This window comes from Mustelus asterias, chromosome 19 (assembly GCF_964213995.1).
Source record: "Mustelus asterias chromosome 19, sMusAst1.hap1.1, whole genome shotgun sequence".
Lineage (NCBI taxonomy): Eukaryota > Metazoa > Chordata > Chondrichthyes > Carcharhiniformes > Triakidae > Mustelus > Mustelus asterias.
In genome coordinates, this window is record NC_135819.1 from 46,557,732 (window position 1) to 46,579,345 (window position 21,614).

The 21,614-nt window shown below is 43.1% G+C and overlaps 1 protein-coding gene across 1 annotated transcript; it reads left to right on the plus strand.

The window, feature by feature from the left end:
• The first annotated feature begins 610 nt into the window (after nucleotides 1–610).
• Nucleotides 611–12,747, plus strand: ckap4 (cytoskeleton associated protein 4). Its single transcript, XM_078234714.1, has 2 exons — nucleotides 611–1,192; nucleotides 11,230–12,747. The coding sequence occupies exons 1-2, from the start codon at nucleotides 905–907 to the stop codon at nucleotides 12,466–12,468; spliced, it is 1,527 nt and encodes a 508-aa protein (XP_078090840.1). The 5' UTR covers nucleotides 611–904; the 3' UTR covers nucleotides 12,469–12,747.
• Nucleotides 12,748–21,614: the final 8,867 nt, after the last annotated feature.

Here is a 21,614-nt window from a genome sequence, read left to right on the forward strand (position 1 = left end):
GTATATCCCCGAAGCTGTACACAGTATTTTACCCCAGTTACAAGAATGAGAGCTGTATCACCCCTGTTACAGTAGTTAGGATTGTATCTCCCCTGTTACAGTAGTTAGGGTTGTAACACCACCCCCCCCCCCCAAGTTACAGTAATTAGAGTTGTATCACCCCAGTTACAACAGTTAGGGTTATATCACCCCTGTTACAGGAGTTAGGGTTGTATCACCCCCCAGTTACAGTAATTAGAGTTGTATCACCCCTGTTACAGTAATCAAGAGTTGTATTGCCTCAGTTACAGTAATTGCATCGCCTCTTTGCAATGTCCAGTTAAATGGGCGCCACTTCTGGACAAATAGACGGGGAAATGCTTCGCAGCTCATTGTTTTAATAATCAAATCAAATTGTGTCTGAATGAATGAATCCAAACAAGAGGTACAAGCAATCTGTTACAACAATTATATGGGGAGGCTGGAGACTGCGGCACAGGAGCCCCCAGGGAAGGAATGAAATGGAATTGTACAAATTCCATCCTTTGTGAGAAAGCTGAGTGTAAAGTTGCGGGGCGGTGATGTAACTGAAGTCAGCGGCACATCCCAAATGAGCGTGTGTTCCCCTCCCAGAGAGGACGTGGCAGAAGCCGGTCCCTGTTCATTGCATTGCAGCCCTGTCAGCATTGCAGAGAGCCCGAGGGCAGGGGTGGGGGTGGGGAAGAAACAGAAAATCTAACTTTAAGAAGCAACTTCTCGTCAAAGGCAGCGATTCACTGATGATCCTGTTGTGAGTGCAGCTCCCAAAACAGTGAGTGAGACAAACGACACTGATAGCAGCCAGCAAGCATCCCAGACACAGACACACACAGACTTGCCCCCTTTTTTATTTGAGTTGGAGATCCGCACAATCTCAGGATAAAATATGTCCTCTCTGAAACAAAGAAATAAAAACCACTCTGGCCAGGAGGACGTGGCCAAGAGGAATGCGAAGGGCAGCAGCAGCAGAGGAGGCACCGGTTCCGGCTCGGCCACTGGCAAAGAAATGCTGCTGAAATTCCTCCTCTTCTTCGTCCTGGCCGGGGCGGCTGCCCTCCTGGCCTGGTACATCCACAGCCTCTCCCAGCAGCTCAGCCACTTCCACAGGAGGAGCGAGGAAACCTCCCTTCGGGGCAGCGAGCTGGCGGCCAAGTTGGAGACAGTTTTTCAACAGGTAAGATCGTGGCTCCCCTGTGGTTCAAATTGTAACCGTGCTTGGATATTCCGCTCCCATCTCCCGGTGGTACGGTGCAGCAGGCAGGCGGGTTCTCATTTTGAGGAATGGATTTCAGGATGAATTGGGGGGAATGTGTACACACGTGGCCATTTACAAATAAGTTATACCATCCAGAATCTTACTTGCTTATCTATTTGCACTCTCGCCTCTAAAGCTGTTATCTGTATGCACCACCTAACCACACATTCCCCTCGGGCTATTTATTCATGATCTAAACATTTAAGGAAAGGCTACATTCGCCGTTTTCTCCTCCAAAATCTACTATTTCTCATTGCCCTGCATTAAACCACGCTGTTTTTCACTCCACTGAAACTCCTTGCTGTAATTTCTGGATTCTAATTCGCTTGTCCTCAATCTGGTCCCTTCAATATCATCCATCTCCTGCTAACGTTCTTTGGGGTAAATCAAATGAACTAAATTAAACAAGCAAAGCAAGAAGGGCAGCCCCCAAAAAGAAGGGAACCACCCGAAACACAAAACAAAGCAGAAAGGAAACTTAAAACATTAAATCTATATTAATTCCAGGAGTCGGCTATGAAGGAACAGTGCTTTTATTGCCCAAAATGAAAATAAACAATAACCACAAGCCTGTGGTGGACACAATGGGTCCCAAACGTGACTAAAAGGTTAATGGGCCCTCTCGGGTTCTTGTTTTATACAGGGTTCAGTATACCAGCTCCACCAATCTCCAGGGAGCTTGTATTCAGCAAGCCCAATTGAGATGTCAATTAGTGGTTCCCCACGCAGATCATGGGGGTTATCACAAAATCAAATTGTGATTAAGGGGTCGATAATGCACCCCAGTCCCTGCGGTTCCCAACGGGCATGGAAGGCCTTGATGTTGAGCTTGGTCTCCGCATGCTCCCTCTCCAGGGATACCCGACCACAAACTCATGCATAAAAATGGGAAGTAAAGGGGTGACTACAACTCACTAATACAGAAACAAGTATCTACTGTGCTGATCTGTGGTCACCTTTTTCTTGTAGTTATGTTCCCTTTCATACCTTCCATTTTTAACAAGACTCTTACATGACTAATAATCCAGGAACTTGGACAAAGGATTACTCAATCTTGATCTTGTTCTCCTCATTGTGCCACTCACAGATATCCATGACAGTATTAGGATGAGTGACCCCATATTCACACTGAAGACATCCCTTGTCATGTTGGGCAGCATTGTGCTAATTGAAATAGATTCAGAACCGTTCTAGCAGCTCAAAAGGGAGCACCTATAAGGCCATCGGCAGCAGCAGAACTGGAATCAATTACAATCTGTGAACTCATGGCCCTCAGGTTACCATTACCACTAAGCCAGGAATCAATCCTGGTTCAGAAGAGAGTAGAAGAGCATGCCAGGAGCAACATCTGGCATACTTAAAATGAGATGCCAACTTGGTGAAGCTACAACATGGGACTACATGCATGCTAAAGAGCATGTTTCACACTCTATATAGTGCACCTTATAGAGAGTGAAACAATCCCACAATCGATGGATCAGATCAAAGGTCTGTAGTCCTGCCACATCCCATCCTGAATGATCATAGAACCCCTACAGTGCAGTAGGAGGCCATTTGGCCCATTGAGTCTGTACTGTTTCTCCAACAGAGCATCTTACCCAGGCCCAACACCCACCCTATCTCTGCTCCTCATTTACCTTGGTAATCCTTCTAACCTTCACATCTTTGGTGCAATTTAACATGGTCAGTCGCCCTAACCTGCACATCTTTGGACGATGGGAGGAAACCAGAGCACCCAAAGGAAACCCATGCAGACACAGAGAGAATGTGCAAAATCCACACTGTCACCCAAGGCTGGAATCAAATCTGGGTCCCTGGCAGCAGCGCTAACCATTGTGCCACCATGCCATAATTGGTAGACAATTAGAAAACTAAGGGGAGGAAGAGGCTCCATTAGGATCTCCATCCTGACTAATGGCAGAGCCCAAAACATCAGTGGAAAAGGCAAAGCCAAAGCATTTGCAACCATCTTCAGCTAGAAGTGTCGAGCAGATGATCCACCTGAGGTCCTCCTCCTGAGGTCATCAGCATCACGCCTACCAATTTTTAGCCTATTCAATTCACACGATATCAAGAAGCGACTGAGCACAGTGTATACAACAAAGACAATGTGCCCTGATAACATCTGACTGCACTGCTAAAAGTCTGTGCTCCAGGTCTAGGCATGCCCTAGCCAATCAGTTCCAGTACAGCAACAACTTTGGCAAATACCCAACAAAATGGAAATTGCCCAGGTATAGTTTATTCAAAAAAGGCAGAACAAATTCAATCCACAAAATTACTACCCCATCAGCTCTCTATCATCAGCAAAATGATGGAAGGTCATAAATAGCACTGAAGATACATTTAGTCTCCAGTAACCGACCCATCAGTTTGAGTTCCACCAGGACCACTCCAGATCTCATTATAGCTTTTGTTCAAACATAGAACAGTGGAATTGTAGAAGTGAGGAAAGAGTAACCTCCATTCATATCAAGGCAGCATTTGATGAGTGACATCAAGGATCCCTGGAAAAACTGAAGTTAATGGGAATCACGGGCAAACCTCACCACTGGCTGGAATCATATCCATCAGGGACAAAGATGTATGTGGTTGTTGGAGACTGTTGTCTCTGTCATAGAATATTGCAATAGTACTTAATCAAGGTAATGTCCCAAGCCCACCTACATTGAATTGATTCATCATTGACTCCCCCCCCCTCCCCATCCCCTATCAGAATGTCAGAAGTGGGTTTTTGCTGATGATTGCACAGTGTTCAGTACCATTCGCAACTCCTCAGATAATGAAGCTGTCCATTTCTGCACGCAGCAAGACATGAACAATATTCAAGCTTGAGCTATTAAGTAGCAAGTAACATTTGTGCCAAACAAGCACCAGACAATGACCACCTTTGATGAGAGGTTATCAACCGTGTCTGCTTGATATTCAGTGGTATTATCATCACTGAATCCACATCTTGAATACAACACTTGACCAGAAATAAGTCAAATCAAACTCATAGTTACCACACAATGATGTTCAGATGACCAAGTCTGGGGAACTTGCTTCAGCAAAGGTACAATATGATATATTTTAGAGGTGAATATCTGCAATCTGCCATTGCTCTAAATGTTAGATGGAACAGCCCACCATGGCTGTGATCATAGATGGAATTGGCCTCTTTAAAGATTTTGGCCTGTCTGGCTGTTGAGTAGAACACAAATCTCCTTCCCCACTGAGGGTGCTAGCACTTAAACTGTTCAGCAGCTGTGATATCCCACCCTGTGGATTTGGCTGCCTAGCTGCCAAATTCCTTGCCTTTAGCAGTTATCATTTGTATAGCCCCACTGATCTCTGGTAAACAATGTTTCTGATATGGCAATTCACACTTGAATTTCTCTTGATGCCTGCTAATCTTGTTACTGGTCACATCACATATCTATATACCTCTTGACATCTGCTAATCTTGTTACTTGTTTGTTTTTTTGTTTTCATTTCAAGTTCACTGTTAACCTCGTTAACTTCCAAATTCCTGACACTTGGAAAATTCAATTAAATTATTCAGGCATCCTTTGTTGAATATGCCTGATTAATCCACGTCTTTCCAAGTTTTCACCCATTCATTCCTGTGTTATGGACTCCAGAGATTAAATTAGTAAAGCTTCAAATTGGCTTCAAGTTGCTGGATCAAAGTGTAAATTGGAGAATTGGACATGGGTATCAGTGCTTCCAATTCACAATGATTGAGTTAATTACCTGAAAACCGTGGGTGCAGTGAATCAACTGCACTGTGCCTCATGCCTAATTCTCAATATGTGCTCCCGTTAACTGAGGCTTCACATCAGAGGAAATGCTCAAATAAAAACAATAGTGTTTAACCACAACTGCAATAAGATTACCATCTTTTGGTGCAACTTCAAAGAATGATTCTTCCAAAGATGGCAGACATTTTTTCTCAAGATTGAACCTTTAAATAATCAAACATTCACTTTTACACTTGTAATACTACAGTTAATTAATTTACTTAGACATGTTATATCAGCACATCCTTGAAAGATTAAAGATATTATTTATTAAAATAGGTTTGTACTCTAACAGGCTTTCGATGCATAATCTTGGAAAAAATCCTTTTGGTTCAAAAGAAATCCAAGGTATTAAAACACATTTGCATGTTTGGTGAGGAACACATAATATCTTTGTACAACTATAAATAGCTAACTCAATTTATGGAAAGCCAGAGGCGAGATGAGTACAGCAATGTCTATCAATAACACAATCCTGATGCAGTATCAAGTGAATAAGTTAAAGTAATCAATAACGTAATGGGCAGTTTGGGTCTGATGGTGCTGGGTCATTATCTGCAGTCCTTAGAATCAAAATAAGTCGGAAAGTCAGGCAAAAATGGTGAGATGAAATGTACATTAAGTACCAAAGAATCTCGGTATTTCATTTGTTTCCCAGGATTTGAAATTGTTAACTTACACAGAAAATACTAAGCCATTATTTCATTACATGCACCAATGAAATATAAACAGTAAACAAAAATATAAGAATTAATACGAGGAGGAGGCCATTAGGTGCCTCGAGTATGCTCCACTATCTGCAGATAGTGACCCAGCACCATCAGATCCAAACTGCCCATGAAGTTATTGATTACTTTAACTTATTCACCTGATGTTGCATCAGGATGGTGTTATTGACAGACGTTGCTGTACTCATCTTGCCTTCACCATTCAGTACAATCATTATTGATCTGACTGTGGTCTTAGCTCCACTTTCCTGTCTGCCTCCCCATGGCTTTTTGGCTAAGATCAAGCATCAGATCAAGTCCAAGATGGGGTGCAATGCCTTATCTTGCCAGCTTGGATCTTGTCTGACTCTCTTGTGGGGAGCATGAATTGGATTCAATTGGATTTTGAATTTGGTGCCTTGGAGCAAGCATGGAATAGATTCGGGTTTGTCCGGTCCACTCTGAGCATCAGTTTTAAGGATGGAGTAAAACATTTTTTAAAACCCTTGACTCATAAGAACATAAGAACATAAGAAATAGGAGCAGGAGTAGGCCATCTAGCCCCTTGAGCCTGCCCCGCCATTCAATAAGATCATGGCTGATCTGAAGTGGATCAGTTCCACTTACCCTCCTGAGTCCCATAACCTCTAATTCCCTTACTGATCAGGAATCCATCTATCCGTGATTTAAACATATTCAACGAGGTAACCTCCACCACTTCAGTGGGCAGAGAATTCCAGGGATTCACCACCCTCTGAGAGAAGAAGTTCCTCCTCAACTCTGTCCTAAACTGACCCCCCTTTATTTTGAGGCTGTGCCCTCTAGTTCTAGTTTCCTTTCTAAGTGGAAAGAATCTCTCCATCTCTACCCTATCCAGCCCCTTCATTATCTTATAGGTCTCTATAAGATCCCCCCTCAGCCTTCTAAATTCCAACGAGTACAAACCCAATCTGCTCAGTCTCTCCTCATAATCAACACCCCTCATCTCTGGTATCAACCTGGTGAACCTTCTCTGCACTCCCTCCAAGGCCAATATATCCTTCCGCAAATAAGGGGACCAATACTGCACACAGTATTCCAGCTGCGGCCTCACCAATGCCCTGTACAGATGCAGCAAGGCATCTCTGCTTTTATATTCTATCCCCCTTGCGATATAGGCCAACATCCCATTTGCCTTCTTGATCACCTGTTGCACCTGCAGACTGGGTTTTTGCGCCTCATGCACAAGGACCCCCAGGTCCCTCGGCACAGCAGCATGTTGTAATTTCTTTCCATTTAGATAATAATCCAATTTGCTATTATTTCTTCCAAAATGAATAACCTCGCATTTGTTAATGTTATACTCCTTCTGCCAGATCCTCGCCCACTCACTCAGCCTGTCCAAATCTCTCTGCAGACCTTCTACGCCCTCCACACGATTCACTTTTCCACTTATCTTTGTGTCGTCTGGTTAATCAAAATGTATCTAATTCAGCCTTGAATAAATTCAATGACCCAGCTTCCACTCTCTTAGGGGATGAGAATTCCACAGACTAGTACATGGTTTGTGATACAAGAAAGCAGCATTGTTGCACCATCTGCTTGCATTGGTCAATATGCCAGAACTGCACCATACATGTGCACTTCTTTCTTAGCTTCGAACTGTGGTCAAATTGACAAGAACTGATGGGGCACTGAGCACTTTGTGAATGATGGTAAAACAAAGTTATGTGATTTTGGAAAAGTGGCTGAAAGCTAGGCTTTGCAGTGTTCCATTCACAAAGTGCTCAGCGCCCTATCAGTTCTTGTCAATTTGATCACAGTTCGAAGCCAAGTTTACCATTGACCTGAAAGTGAACTGAAATAGGCATATAAATACTACAAGAGCAGGTCAGAGCCTTGGAATCCTGCAGCAAGTAACTCATCTCCAGACTCCCCAAAGCCTGTGCACAATCTACAAGGCACAAGTTAGGAGTGTGGTGAAATACGCTGATGAAATACTCTGCCCAAGACCGCAAGGAGCTGCAAAAGGTCATGAATGTAGCCCAATCCATCATGCAAATCAGCCTCCCATCCATTGACTCTGTCTACACTTCCCGCTGCCTTGGCAAAGCAGCCAGCATAATTAAGGACTCCATGCACCCCAGACATTCTCTCTTCCACCTTTTTCCGTCGGGAAAAAGATACAAAGGTCTGAGGTCATGAACCAACCGACTGAAGGACAGCTTCTTCCCTGTTGCCGTCAGACTCTTGAATGAACCTACCTTGCATTAAGTTGATATTTCTCTGCACCCTAGCTATGACTGTAACACTACATTCTGCAATCTCTCGTTTCCTTCTCTATGAACTGTACGTTGTCTGTATAGCGTGCAAGAAACAATACTTTTCACTGTATGTTAATACATGTGACAATAATAAATCAAATAAATCAAATCAAATCAAATCAAATACTCCCCACTTGCCTGGATAGTGCTGCTCCAACAACACTCAAGAGCTTGACACCATCTAGGACAAAGCAGTCCTCTTGATTGGCACCCCATATACAAACTTTCAATCCCTCTACCACCAATGAACAGTGGCAGCAATGTGTGCAATCTACAAGATTCACTGCAGGAACTCACCAAGGCTCCTTAGACAGCACCTTCCAAACCCATGACCACTATCATTTAGGAGGACAAGGGCAGCTGTTACATGGGAACACCACCACCTGGATGTTTCCCTAAAAGCCATACATCAGCCTGACTTAGAAATGTATTGCTGGTCCTTTCCTGTCTCTGGGTCAAAATCCCGAACAGCACTGTGAGTGTACCTACACTACACCGCATGGACTGCAGTGGTTTAAATAGGCAGCTCATCACCACCTTCTCACTGGCAATAGCCAGTGACATCCACATCCCTTGAATGAATGAAGAAACAATGCTGGCACTGCTGAAAATTGACAATAGTGCATGTTCACCTCTCAGCGATGTCAAGATGCCTTGAGATGTTGTTCTGTGTTAAGGGCACTATATAGATGCTGTTATTGTTGTCTCACTTCCTATGATACCAGCTAAACCTAGCAACATTAGACTGTATATTAGGTGCCAGCATGCCAATATCATGACATGGTACAAACTCTACAGTGGAAGTCAGCACTGAGAATCACAAATAATTTATTCCAATTTTTTGTTTGTTTGTATGTGTCCTTTTATATATTGTTATCAAATAGCTCATTTTTCATACCAGCAGAGGTGTTCATTATTAGTCAGAGTGATGATTACCAGGAATTATTTGAAACATATACCAATTTGACTCAGTTTAAGGGATACGGCCATTAAAGATAAACATCTACAATAAGGGAGAAATGTTTTTTTTACAAAAGCTGTTAAATTTTTAAAATAAGTTGATATTTCCCTCATTGCGTGGGATTATTATAAGGCCATTTAATGTAATGTTAATAGTTCAAACTTTACAAAGATTTGGGTAGCAAAATGCCTGGCACAATAAATGGTAAGGCAGGAATCCAAATCTGTGGAGGAAACATTCAAGATCCCTGTTGACTGGTTGATGAGATGGCATTGGCGCTGCATTATGTGACAGCATGGAGGCTGGTCCTGTCTGCTAATGTAGAAGCCTCGCCATGAATCAGCATTACAAGTTTTTTACAAGACAAAAAAGACTGAGAACTTGAATGATGTGGTGGATGGGGCAAGTGGATAGTAGGTGATGTGGGAGGGAGCCGGGTGCACATGTCCCATACTGCCTCTGGCAGTGTTAACCGAATCATATACATTAACTTCAGGTGTCTTTGGAACAGGTGGCAAAGTCTCCATTTGTCACTCTGCTGACCTTGATGCTGTAGAGCCAGTAGACTTTGCCAAGCAAATATAAGGGGAAGAAGGGTGGTACTGGTCCGTGAGCATAACTTTCCCATGCTATAACCTGACTGTCTGAGAACTCTTCCGTTTTTGAGAAAAAGGAGCAGCACAGTGGCACAGTGGTTAGCACTACTGCCTCACAGCGGTTCAATTCTGGCCTTGGGTCACTGCCTAGGTGGAGTTTGCACATTCTCCCCATGTCTGCGTGGGTTTCCTTCGGGTGCTCCAGTTTCCTCCCACACTCCAAAGATGTGTGGCTTAGGTTGATTGGCCATGGTAAATTGCCCCTGAGCGTCATGGGATTAGCAGGGCAAGACAAGGAAAGGGCCTGGGTGCCATTGTTAGTGCAGGCTCGATGGGCCAAATGGCCTCCTGCACGTAGGGATTCTATGAAACTACAGTATGACTGGAAAATGTACTGTTCATGAATTCTTTGTCCCCACATAGCCCATGTTTGTTCAGTGTATTTGTTTGAACTTAAGATGATCCTTCAGTTTGATAAGAACATAAGCAAATAAGAAATACAAATGGGAGTAGGCCGTTCGGCCCCTCGAGCCTGCTCCATCAGTCAATAAGATCATAGCTGATCTGTTGTGCCTTAAATTCACTTCTCTGCCTGTCCCCATAACTTTTGATTCCCTTGTCAATCAAAATCTGTCTAATGCAGCTTTAATATGAATGTATTTCAACATGCTTCAGCCAAGGATATCTGCCGTCCTTTCCCTGGTCAACATGTGACTCCAGACCTGCAGCTATGTGGTTGACCCTCAGCTGCCCTCTGAAATGCTGCCTCACAGCACCAGGGACCCGGGTTCGATTCCCAGCTTGGATCATTGTCTGTGTGGAGTTGGCATGTTCTCCTCGTGTCTGCGTGGGTTTCCTCTGGATGCTCCGGTTTTCTCCCACATTCTGAAAGACGTGCTGGTTAGGTGCATTGACCCGAACAGGTGCCGGACTGTGGCGACTAGGGGAATTTCACAGTAACTTCATTGCAGTGTTAATGTAAGCCTTACTTGTGACTAGTAAATAAACTTTACTTTTAAATGGCCTAGTAAGTCACTCAATTCGAAGACAATTAGGGAAAGGTAACAAATGCTAGCCTACATCCCATGACAGAATAAAGAAAGATTTCAAAACAAATTCTGTTAAAGAACTGTAGCAATTTTATATTTCCCATCTAAAATTCTGACAGGGAAAGTATTAGACAAGAATTACCATAGAGTTACCAAGAAATTACCACATACGACTGTTACCATGGAAATTGAGCTGTTTCCCTGTTTACTGTATATTTTCTCTTCTTAGATGTTAATTTGACAAACTAAATGAGTGGTATTCCCATTTTCCCCTGTTTTCCCTGGTTTCTTGAAGGCAATGAGTGCGCTGAGTTTTATTGTGGTGACCTTTTAATCAGGGTGCACTGACTGGTTAAATGAATGAATATTTCTGAATTACTATTTGATTACCAGCAGCAGATGCAGCAAAAAGTCAATTCTATCAATTACACAAGAGGCACATTTGTGACATTGGAATGACGGAAGTAATCATTCTCGTTACATTTCGTGTTACTTTTCCAGTAACTGGCACACGATGATATTTATTGTTTGACACGGAGACTCTGTCCTCTGTTGCAGGTAGAATCTACGAAAATCTTAATGAACAGACTGGACTCGGCTTTGCTCAACACCCAACAGCAGCTGCAAGAAACGAACAAAGCGGTCAGCAAGGGCGAAAGCAAGTCAAATCAAATTGGTGAAACTCTGCAAAAGCTGCAGAATGAAATCCTGCGAGACCTCTCCGAAGGGATCCAGGATGTAAAAGATGCGAGAGAGAGAGACGTTACATCGCTGGAAAAAACGGTGGAGGAGAAGTTAACGGAATTAACCAAATCAATCCACGACAACATTGTCGCTTTTACAGAGGTGCAGGAGAAGAGTCAGAATGATATAGATGAAATGAAGTCAAAGGTCGATTCACTGGTAATAACTGTTGAGACAAAGGATCGAGAAATTACAACTTTGGGCGGTAAATGTGATCAGCTAACAAGTAGTTTCCATTCACAGCTTTCTGTACAGGAGGTACTCAAACAATCAGTCTCTCAAGCTGAAATATCTCTCGGTGCTGTGTCTAATGAGGTTCAGGATTGTCGGCAAGATTTACAGGAAACAAAAAACCGCCTGAACGAGCAGGAAAAATTGCTGCTTTCAAAAACAATTGATTCTTCTATAAATGCGGAAAAGCAAAACGAGAATTTTGAATCCCGCTTAACTGCCGCCGAGGCAGACATCAATGCACTGAATACTGCTGCAACACATTTATCTGAAAAATTAGAGTTCTACGATCTAGATTCGGTGCAGAGTAAAATGAGGAGTGTGGCCGAGTCTCAGGCGTCACTAAGCGAGGACATCCAAACATTGAAAGCAAAGCTGAATGATCTGCCAAGTTCGGCCACAGATGAAGCGCTCAGTGCGCTGCAGAATGCAATGCAAACTCTAGAAGCACAGCAGAAACAGCACCTTGAGGAAGTGCAGTCCAAACACAAGGAAAGTTTAACGCAGTTGGAAACGAGCGTCAGTGAAATTGGCAAAGAAAATCAGAACGTTGTAGCTGCGTTACAGTCGATGGAAGAGACTATACAGTCTGGCATTGATGAAAAATTATCAATAGTGGAAAGTTCCATGGATGAATTGAGATCTTTAATCAGTGAGGCAAAGAGTGACCTGGAAGCATTAGGATTAACTGTGGACAACCTACTCTCAAAACCTGGAGAGACTGAGAGCGCTGAGGATGAACTGGCATCCCTAAAGTTATCACTGAATGAGTTGCAGTCAGATGTTGATAAATTATCCGTGTCTTTAAATAGAATGCAATAAGGCATAATTATAACCAGTTAGGCAATCTGTCTAACCGACAATCTCGATATCGTTATGAATTAAACATAGCTCTGAAAGGTAGAATGTAAAGAGATTGTTTGATGAGGATTTTTTTAAAATAATGAAATGCAAACACATGTAATGTATTGTAATACTTTGCAGTTAAGAAATAAAGGTTCTGAAGATAACGTTTTTGTTTAATGTAAATTCAGTTATACACTGATAAATTGCTAAATCAACTTTTTTCAAAATAAAGTAGTGATAAACTAATGAAAAGCCAACAAATTGCTTGCATTTGCTCTACTATTCACAGTCAATGTTTTCAGATTCTATGCACTCAGAGTGAACATGTTGGTTGAATTCTGTCTGGCCTTGGAAATACGCAGGGCAAGAATTCAACTGGCAGCCCCCTGTTTTTCCAGCATGAAATCAGTGTTGATCTACTGAATTTTCCGTCATGAACTGCCATCCCTAAAATGCACCAAGCAGTATATTGGCTCAGGTAACATTCACAGAATAATTACAGAGCAGAAGGAGGCCATCTGGCCCATCATGTTTGCACTGGCTCTCTGAATGAGCAATTCAGCTAGTGCCATTCTCCCACCTTCTCACCACAACCCTTGCACATTCTTCCTTTTCAAATAACTGTCCCTTTCGAATGCCTCCATTGAACCTGTCACCACTGCAGACTCAGACAGAGCAATCCAGACCTTAACCACTCACTGGCCAGAACTCTACCACCTCACCCGCCACGGAATCGGAGAAGGCGAGGGCCCGACAACGGAAATCTCCGTTGACCTCAGTTGGGAATTTCTGGTTTCGCCCGAGCGAGACCCCAAAATCCCGCCCACTGAGTGAAAATATTTTTTCTCATAACCCCTTTGCTTCTTTTGCAAATTACCTTAAATTTGTCCCCACTTCTCCTTATCAACTCTGCCCTAACCCCTCATTATTTTGTATACCTCTATCAAATCCTCCTCTACCTTCACTTCTATGAGCAAAATAGTCGCAACTGCTCCAATCTATTGTCATAACTGAAGTTTCTCATCCATAGAACCATTTTAGGGAATCTTCTACAATTGTCTCCAATGTCTTTACATCTTTCTTGAAGTGCGGAGCCCAGAACTGATTGCAATATTCCAGCCGAGACCAAACTAGCGGCTTACACAAGTTCAACATAACCTCCTTGCTCTTGCACTCTATGCCCCTATTAATAAACCCTAGGATACTGTATGCTTTATTAACTGTGCTCTCAACCTGTCCTGCCAACTTCAATTACTTATACATTGAGGTCCCTCTGTTCCTGCATTCCTCTAGAATTGTGCCGTTTATTTTATATTGTCTCTCCATGTTCTTTATATCAAAATGACTCAGTTCACATTTCTCTGCATTGCATTTCATCTGCCATCTGCCCACCCATTCCACCAACTTGTCTGTCTTTTTGAAGTTCTATACTATACTCGTCACAGTTCACAATGCTTCCAAGCTTCATATTATCCACAAGTTTTAACAGAATCAACAGTGGTAGAGTGGTACCATCCTCACCTCTGAGTAGGAAGATTGTGCGTTCATTCCAGAGAGGCCTCACAGCGCCAGGGACCCGGGTTCAATTCCAGCCTCAAGTCACTGTCTGTGTAGCGTTTGCACATTCTCCTCGTGTCTGCATGGGTTTCATCCAGGTGCTCCGCTTTCCTCCCACAGTCCAAAGATGTGCGGGTTAGGTTGATTGGCCATGGTAAATTGATCCTTAGTGTCAGAGGAATTAGTGGGGTAAATACAGGGGCGGTTATGGAGCTAGGCCTGGGTGGGACTGTTGTCAGTGTGCAAGTTCGAAGGGATGAATTGGCCTCCTTCTGCACTGGGATTCTATGATTTGAGCACATAATCTATGCTGACTGAAGGAATGCTGCATTGCCAGAGATGCTGGGTGGGATTTTATGGTTTTGTTCAGGCGAGACCATAAGATACCGCCCGAGGCCGACAGAGATTTGTGTTGTGGGACCCTCACCTGCGCCGATTCCAGGGTGGGCGAGGCAGTAGAGTTTAAGCCGCTGCCTTTCAGTTGAGCTATTAAAGCAAGGCCCTATCTGCCTCCTCAAGGCAATGTAAGAGATCCTATACCACCATTTCAAAGAAGCGCCGGGGAACTCTACCTTGAGATTTGGCCATTGTCTGTCAACCAACATCACCAAAAAATGAATTATCTGTCATTATCACATTACTGCTTGTGGGAAAAAACTGTACCAAAATTGTCTGCCGCTTTGTTACATTATAACACTGCTACACTTCAAAAGTAGTTCATTGGCGCTGGAATATTCGGAGGTCATGAAAACAGCGACATAAACCTAACTTCTTTCTTCTTCATACAGGCAAATCACTTCAAAAGGATAATAGGCTCCTTACATATGTAAATTTGGGTCGTATGCTGGCTGTAAGACCCTGAAAAGAAAATTCAAGTGTAAGTGGTTAGAACATATGCCATGCACAGGCCACCTTGTTGAGTGTTGAGCAGCCTGAATGGCAACCATTAAAACGGCCATTGGGAACACTCAAGAAATGAGTAGAGATTTTCGTTTTTTTGTTATAGGTTGAGGAAAAGCAACTGATTCCTTTGAGGACTTCCCTAAGGCTGCATTACCCTTCCCCTCACCCACCCGATCCTCCAAGACCGGATCTGCTGGCCAGCTCAGCCTAGGAGCTGCAAGGGAGGGTCCATCTGGTGCCTGTAATTGGGACCAAACCAGGCACAGAATTGTCGCCAGGCACAGAGTTCCATGGACTTTACATCTATTTAGCAATTGAAAGGCAGAGTAGAGCAGCACAGTGAACATAAAACTAACTTACCTTGGGGATCTGCAGCCTAGTCTCCAGGGAGCAGTCGGATGGCAGCGCAGAGCAGCACAGTGAGTATAAAACTAACTTACCGCGGGGATCCACGGCCTAGTCTGCAAAATTCACTGGACTTTGGCGCGGTTCCAGCTGAAAAACAGCAAATGTGATGCTACTGTTTAAAAAAGGTGGACAAAAGGCGGGTAACTATAGGCCGGTTAGCTTAACATCTGTAGTGGGGAAGATGCTTGAATCTATCATCAAGGAAGAAATAATGAGACATCTGGATAGAAATTGTCCCATTGGGAAGACACAGCATGGGTTCATGAAAGGCAGGTCATGTGGGAGGCTAGGGAGGAAATTGCGGGTCCCCTGGCAGAGATATTTGAATCATCGATAGTCACGGGTGAGGTGCCTGAACATTGGAGAGTGTTTAAAAAGGGCTGCAGGGAAAAGCCTGGGAACTACAGATTAGTGAGCCTCACATCTGTGGTGGATAAGTTGTTGGAAGGTATTTTGAGAGACAGGATCTACAGGCATTTAGAGACACAAGGACTGATTAGGGACAGTCAGCATGGCTTTGTGAGTGGAAAATCATGTGTCACAAATTTGATTGATTTTTTTGAAGGGGTAACCAAGAAGGTAGATGAGGGCAGTGCAGTTGATGTTGTCTACATGGACTTTAGCAAGACCTTTGACAAGGTACCGCATGGTAGGTTGTTGCATAAGGTTAAATCTCACGGGATCAAGGGTGAGGTATCTAAATGGATACAAAATTGGCTTCTTGACAGAAGCCAGAGGGTGGTTGTAGAGGGTTGTTTGTCAAACTGGAGGCTGTGACTAGCATTGTGCCTCAGGGATCGGTGCTGGGTCCACTGTTATTTGTCATTTATATTAATGATTTGGATGAGAATATAGGAGGAATGGTTAGTAAATTTGCAGATGACACCAAGATTGGTGGCATAGTGGATAGTGAAGAAAGTTATCTCCGATTGCAACAGGATCTTGATCAATTGGGCCTGCGGGCTGACGAATGGCAGATGGAGTTTAATTTAGATAAATGCGAGGTGATGCATTTTGGTAGATTGAACCAGGGCAGGACTTACTCAGTTAATGGTAGGGCATTGGGCAGTGTTACAGAACAAAGAGATCTAGGGGTACATGTTCATAGCTCCTTGAAAGTGGAGTCACAGGTGGACAGAGTGGTGAAGAAGGCATTCAGCATGCCTAGTTTCATTGGTCAGAACATTGAATACAGGAGTTGGGACATCTTGTTGAAGTTGTACAAGACATTGGTAAGGCCACACTTGGAGTACTGTGTACAGTTCTGGTCACCCTATTATAGAAAGGATATTATTAAACTAGAAAGAGTGCAGAAAAGATTTACTAGGATGCTACCGGGACTTGATGGTTTGAGTTATAAGAAGAGGCTGGATAGACTGGGGCTTTTTTCTCTGGAGCGTAGAAGGCTGACGGGTGATCTTATAGAGGTCTATAAAATAACGAGGGACACAGATCAGTTAGATAGTCAATATTTTTTCCAAAGGTAGGGGAGTCTAAAGCTAGAGGGCATAGGTTTAAGGTGAGAGGGGAGAGATACAGAAGTATGCAGAGGGGCAATTTTTTCACACAGAGGGTGATGAGAGTCTGGAACAAGCTGCCAGAGGTAGTAGTAGAGGCGGGTACAATTTTGTCCTTTAAAAAGCATTTAGATAGTTACATGGGTACGATGGGTATAGAGGGATATGAGCCAAATGTGGGCAATTGGAATTAGCTCAGGGGTTTAAAAAAAAAGGATGGCACGGACAAGTTGGGCCTAAGGGCCTGTTTCCATGCTGTAAACCTCTATGAATCTATGTTTAACTAATTTAGTGGAATTCTTTGAGGATATTATGAGCGCGGTGGACAACGAGGAACTGGTGGATATGGTGTATCTGGATTTCTAGAAAGCATTTGACAAGGTGCCACACAAAAGGCTGCTGCATAAGATAAAGGTGCATGGCATTATGGGTAATGTATTAGCATGGATAGAGGAATGGTTAACTAACAGAAAGCAAATAAATAAATCGGTGTTTTTCTGATTGGTGATCAGTGACTAGTTGTGTGCCTCAGGGATCAGTGTTGGGACCGCAATTGTTTACAATTTATATAGATGATTTGGAATTGGGGGACCAAGTGTAGTGTCAAAATTCGCAGATGACACTAAGATGATGGCAGAGCAAAGTGTGCAGAGGATGCTGAAAGTCTGCAAAGGGATATAAATAGTCTAAGTGAGTGGACGAGGGTCTGGCAGATGGAGTACAATGTTGGTAAATGTGAGGTCATCCATTTTGGTCGGAATAACAGCAAAATGGACTATTATTTCAGAGAATCAGAGAAACCCTACAGTGCAGAAGGAGGCCATTCGGCCCATCGAGTCTGCACCGACCACAATCCCACCCAGGCCCTCCCCCCACATATTTACCCGCTAAGCCCTCTAACCTACACATCTCAGGATTCTAAGGGGCAATTTTTTTTTTTTAACCTGGCCAATCAACCTAACCCGCACATCTTTGGACTGTGGGAGGAAACCGGAGCACCCGGAGGAAACCCACGCAGACACGAGGAGAATGTACAAACTCCACACAGACAGTGACCCGAGCCGGGAATCGAACCCGGGACCCTGGAGCTGTGAAGCAGCAGTGCTAACCACTGCGCTACTGTGCTGCCCTATTTAAACGGTAAAAAATTGCAGCATGCTGCTCTGCAGAGCGACCTGGGTGTCCTTTTGCATGAATCACAAAAAGTTGGTTTGCAGGTGCAGCAGGTAATTAAGAAAGCAAATAGAATTTTGTCCTTCATTGCTCGAGGGATGGAGTTTAAAAACAGGGAGAATATGTTGCAGCTCTATAAGGTGCTGGTGAGGCCACATCTGGAGAACTATGTGTACAGTTTGGCCACCTTACTTGAGAAAGGATATACTGGCACTGGAGGGGGTGCAGAGAAGATTCACTAGGTTGATTCTGGAGTTGAGAGGGTTGCTTATGAGGAGAGATTGAGTAGACTGGGACTATACTCATTTGAATTTAGAAAAATGAGGGGGATCTTATAGAAACATATGAATTATGAAGGGAATAGGTAAGATAGAAGCAGTGAGATTGTTTCACTGGCGGGTGAAACCAGAAATGGGGGCATAGCCTCAAAGTAAGCAGGAGCAGATTTAGGACTGAGTTGAGGAGGAACTTCTTCATCCAAAAGGTTGTGAACCTATGGAATTGCCTACCCAGTGAAGCAGTTGAGGCTACCTCGTTGAATGTTTTTAAGGCAAAGATAGATAGATTTTTGAACAGTAAAGGAATTAAGGGTTATAGTGAGTGGGCAGGTAAGTGAAGCTGAGTCCATGAAAAGATCAGCCCTAATCTTATTGAATGGAGGAGCAGGCTTGAGGGGCAAAATGGCCTACTCCTGCTCCTAGTTCTTACGTTGTTAACATGCAAGTTGAATTTTTGAGCTGATGAGGCACATCACAGCCTCAGGACCCAGCACTGAGTTCAACAACTTTAGACTGTGACCCTTTTTTGTATGTGCAAAACAATTTTTGCCTCAAGGCAAACCACACACCGCCACCCACCCCCCTCCCAACCACCACACCGCGTCATGTGTCACTTGTTAAATTTTGGTTTCACTGAGCACAGGCCTTTGTTTGTCCCGTTATCACATTCTAACATCCTACCATCATACCACTACTAGCACCTTCTTCTGCCATTAATGCTTCCTCTGTCTCGTCACCTACACATCTTTGTTGCAATCTCTCCTAGCTCCCACCAATCACTGACATTCTACTCTACTCTGGCTGCTCCATCCTTTCTTACACAGTGTATAATCCATCACGTTTCTCTCTCTCTCTTTAACTCTGAAGAAGAGTCATACAGACTTGAAAGGTTGACTCTAATTCCTCTTTCCACAGGTGCTGCCAGAACGGCAGAGTTTTTCCAGCATTTTCTGTTTTTATTGCAGATTTCCAGCGTCTGCAGTATTTTGCTTTAACTTTTAATTTGTCCACATTGTGTGATGTCAACATGGGAACACTTAATGTACTCAATTGAAATTAATTTGTCTACTTTTTAAGCAAGTATGACTCTCAGCAAATTATAAAACTAAATCTACCACTGAAAAAGGTAGCACCGTTACCTGTTTGGAAGTTGTTGATGGAGTGCAGTCTGGCCAACTCATCTCATTATGGAGAAGGACTCTGGTAAGTGTGGAAGGTAATTGAAGGTACAGTAGGTATTTTTATAGCTTAACCTTCAATCCATCAGCTAGCTGTCATGAGCAAGATGTTTGTGAACAGAATTCCCACTCACCTGAAGAAGGGGCTTGGAGCTCCGAAAGCTTGTGTGGCTTTTGCTACCAAATAAACCTGTTGGACTTTAACCTGGTGTTGTTAAACTTCTTAATGAGCAAGATGGCCATGATAGCACTAAACTCGGCATCACACCCCCATGCTGCCTGTTCTTTCCACTCTTCCAATCAGGAATTGCCATGTATAATCCTACCATCTGAGGTGCTTATCTTGTGCTTCTATTTTAGTTGTGTTGGAATTTAAACGGAAGATAAAACTTGATTTTGTTCTGACATCCCATAGATGTATAATGTAATCTATTTCACTAAGGTGCACAAAGAAAAATCATCAAACATTTTGATGTCTATGCCTTGAGGGAAGAGAAAAGTAGCACACCATCCAACTCAGCACTTATTACTGATTTAGACAAATGTGATGATGGGAAAGTCTGAAAGTGACTAGAAGGCCAGCAGTGTTGGAAAGGGGAGGTTTATGATTCAGAGGGAGAGGCTACAATCAATAGAGAGGAAGCTAAAGACTTCCTTGACAAGCCAGTGGAGCACTCCAGATCTTCCTGGCCCACAAGTAGTGCTAGAAAAGGCGTATACCTTGTGGAGCAGGTAAATCCTACTTCCCTTCCACAGCTGAATTCCTATATCTTCAGGAAATCCATGCAACTGCAGCGAATCTTACTTCGGGTCCCAAATGAACTGTAGAAGCCAGATTTAAATACTGTAATGAAGGGTCCTGCCTCTCCACAATGGGACTCTCGTACATCATGATATCCACTGTTCGGGATATTTGTGAATTTGACTGTTTAATAACGATCTCGACTCTCTCCCACCCGATTGAGGAGAGATTAATATTGAGGCCTTCATTTCTGGTTTTAAGGGGGAATTACATGTTGTTATTCTTGTTAATAAAAGGTTTTGAATGCATGTCTCAAGATGGGGAGTTTCATTTTGTTTTGCAAGAAGTTCATGTACTGCACATTTAATCCCATAGCAGTATGTCATCTGCAGTTCTTTTCTTGAAAACTGCTAGTTGCGTTAGTTTGCGCCCATGGCAAACTGATCTCATCATAAATCAACCCAACCTTATTCATTTTCCTGAATGAATTATTCTCAAAGTACATTCTACATTGCCAAAAGTTCTTTCTCATTTTTATTTAGGACAGGAGTATGTGATTCAATCATTTCATGACCCCTTCACATAAATTCATTGGAAAAGGAAAACTTCAGTACATTGATAACAGTGGAACTCTGCAGTTTTATAAATACAACAATTTGCATAGATCAAGCACCGACAGGATAGAAAAAACATCCCATAGCTTCACAGAAGAATGAAGGGAAAATATCATTCAGCTAAAGTGGAGGGTGTTAGGAAAGACAATCAGAAGCTTGACAAAAAGGATCAGCTGTAAGTGGTATGTTAGGATGGGACACTATATGAGAAAAGGGGACAGAGGTATTTTAGGTCAAAAGGATGAGACAACTAAGTGAAATGCTCAATTTTATTTTTCTGCCTAATCTCATCTGATACTGGGATGAAGGAAGGAGGGAGGAACCAGAGGTTAGAGTCAGAGAAACTACAAGCTCAAAGAGTTACAGTCTGGAGACGGCTATAGAGATAGGGTGGGGTAAGACAGTGAAGCGATTGAAGTGTAAAATTTTATGTTAAAACTAAGACGTTGTGGGACTAGAGTCAATGCTAGTCAGCAGGAAGAGGGATGATGGGAAAGTGGGACAGTGCAAGTTAGGACATGGCCACTGAAGGAATGGACCAAGTTTTCACTGGCTGATGGGTTGGGGTAAGGGTGGAGGTAGAAATAAAAAGTCTTAAGGATTGGAGAGGATATGTACTTGGCGGCTCAGGTCACCACTGAAAATGATCTTGAGATTGCAAACTATCTGGTTCATTCTGAAACAGTAGCTGAGGTGGAGGTAATTGATTGGTGAACATTCTGTGTTTTTGTCAAGAGTTGAAAACGATTCCC

Excerpts from the sequence above, each read along its gene's own strand:
- ckap4 (XM_078234714.1), top strand. The coding sequence starts at position 905 with ATGTCCTCTCTGAAACAAAGAAATAAAAACCACTCTGGCCAGGAGGAC. Across the intron at positions 1,193-11,229 it reads TGGAGACAGTTTTTCAACAG|GTAGAATCTACGAAAATCTT; the intron begins GTAAGATCGTGG and ends CCTCTGTTGCAG.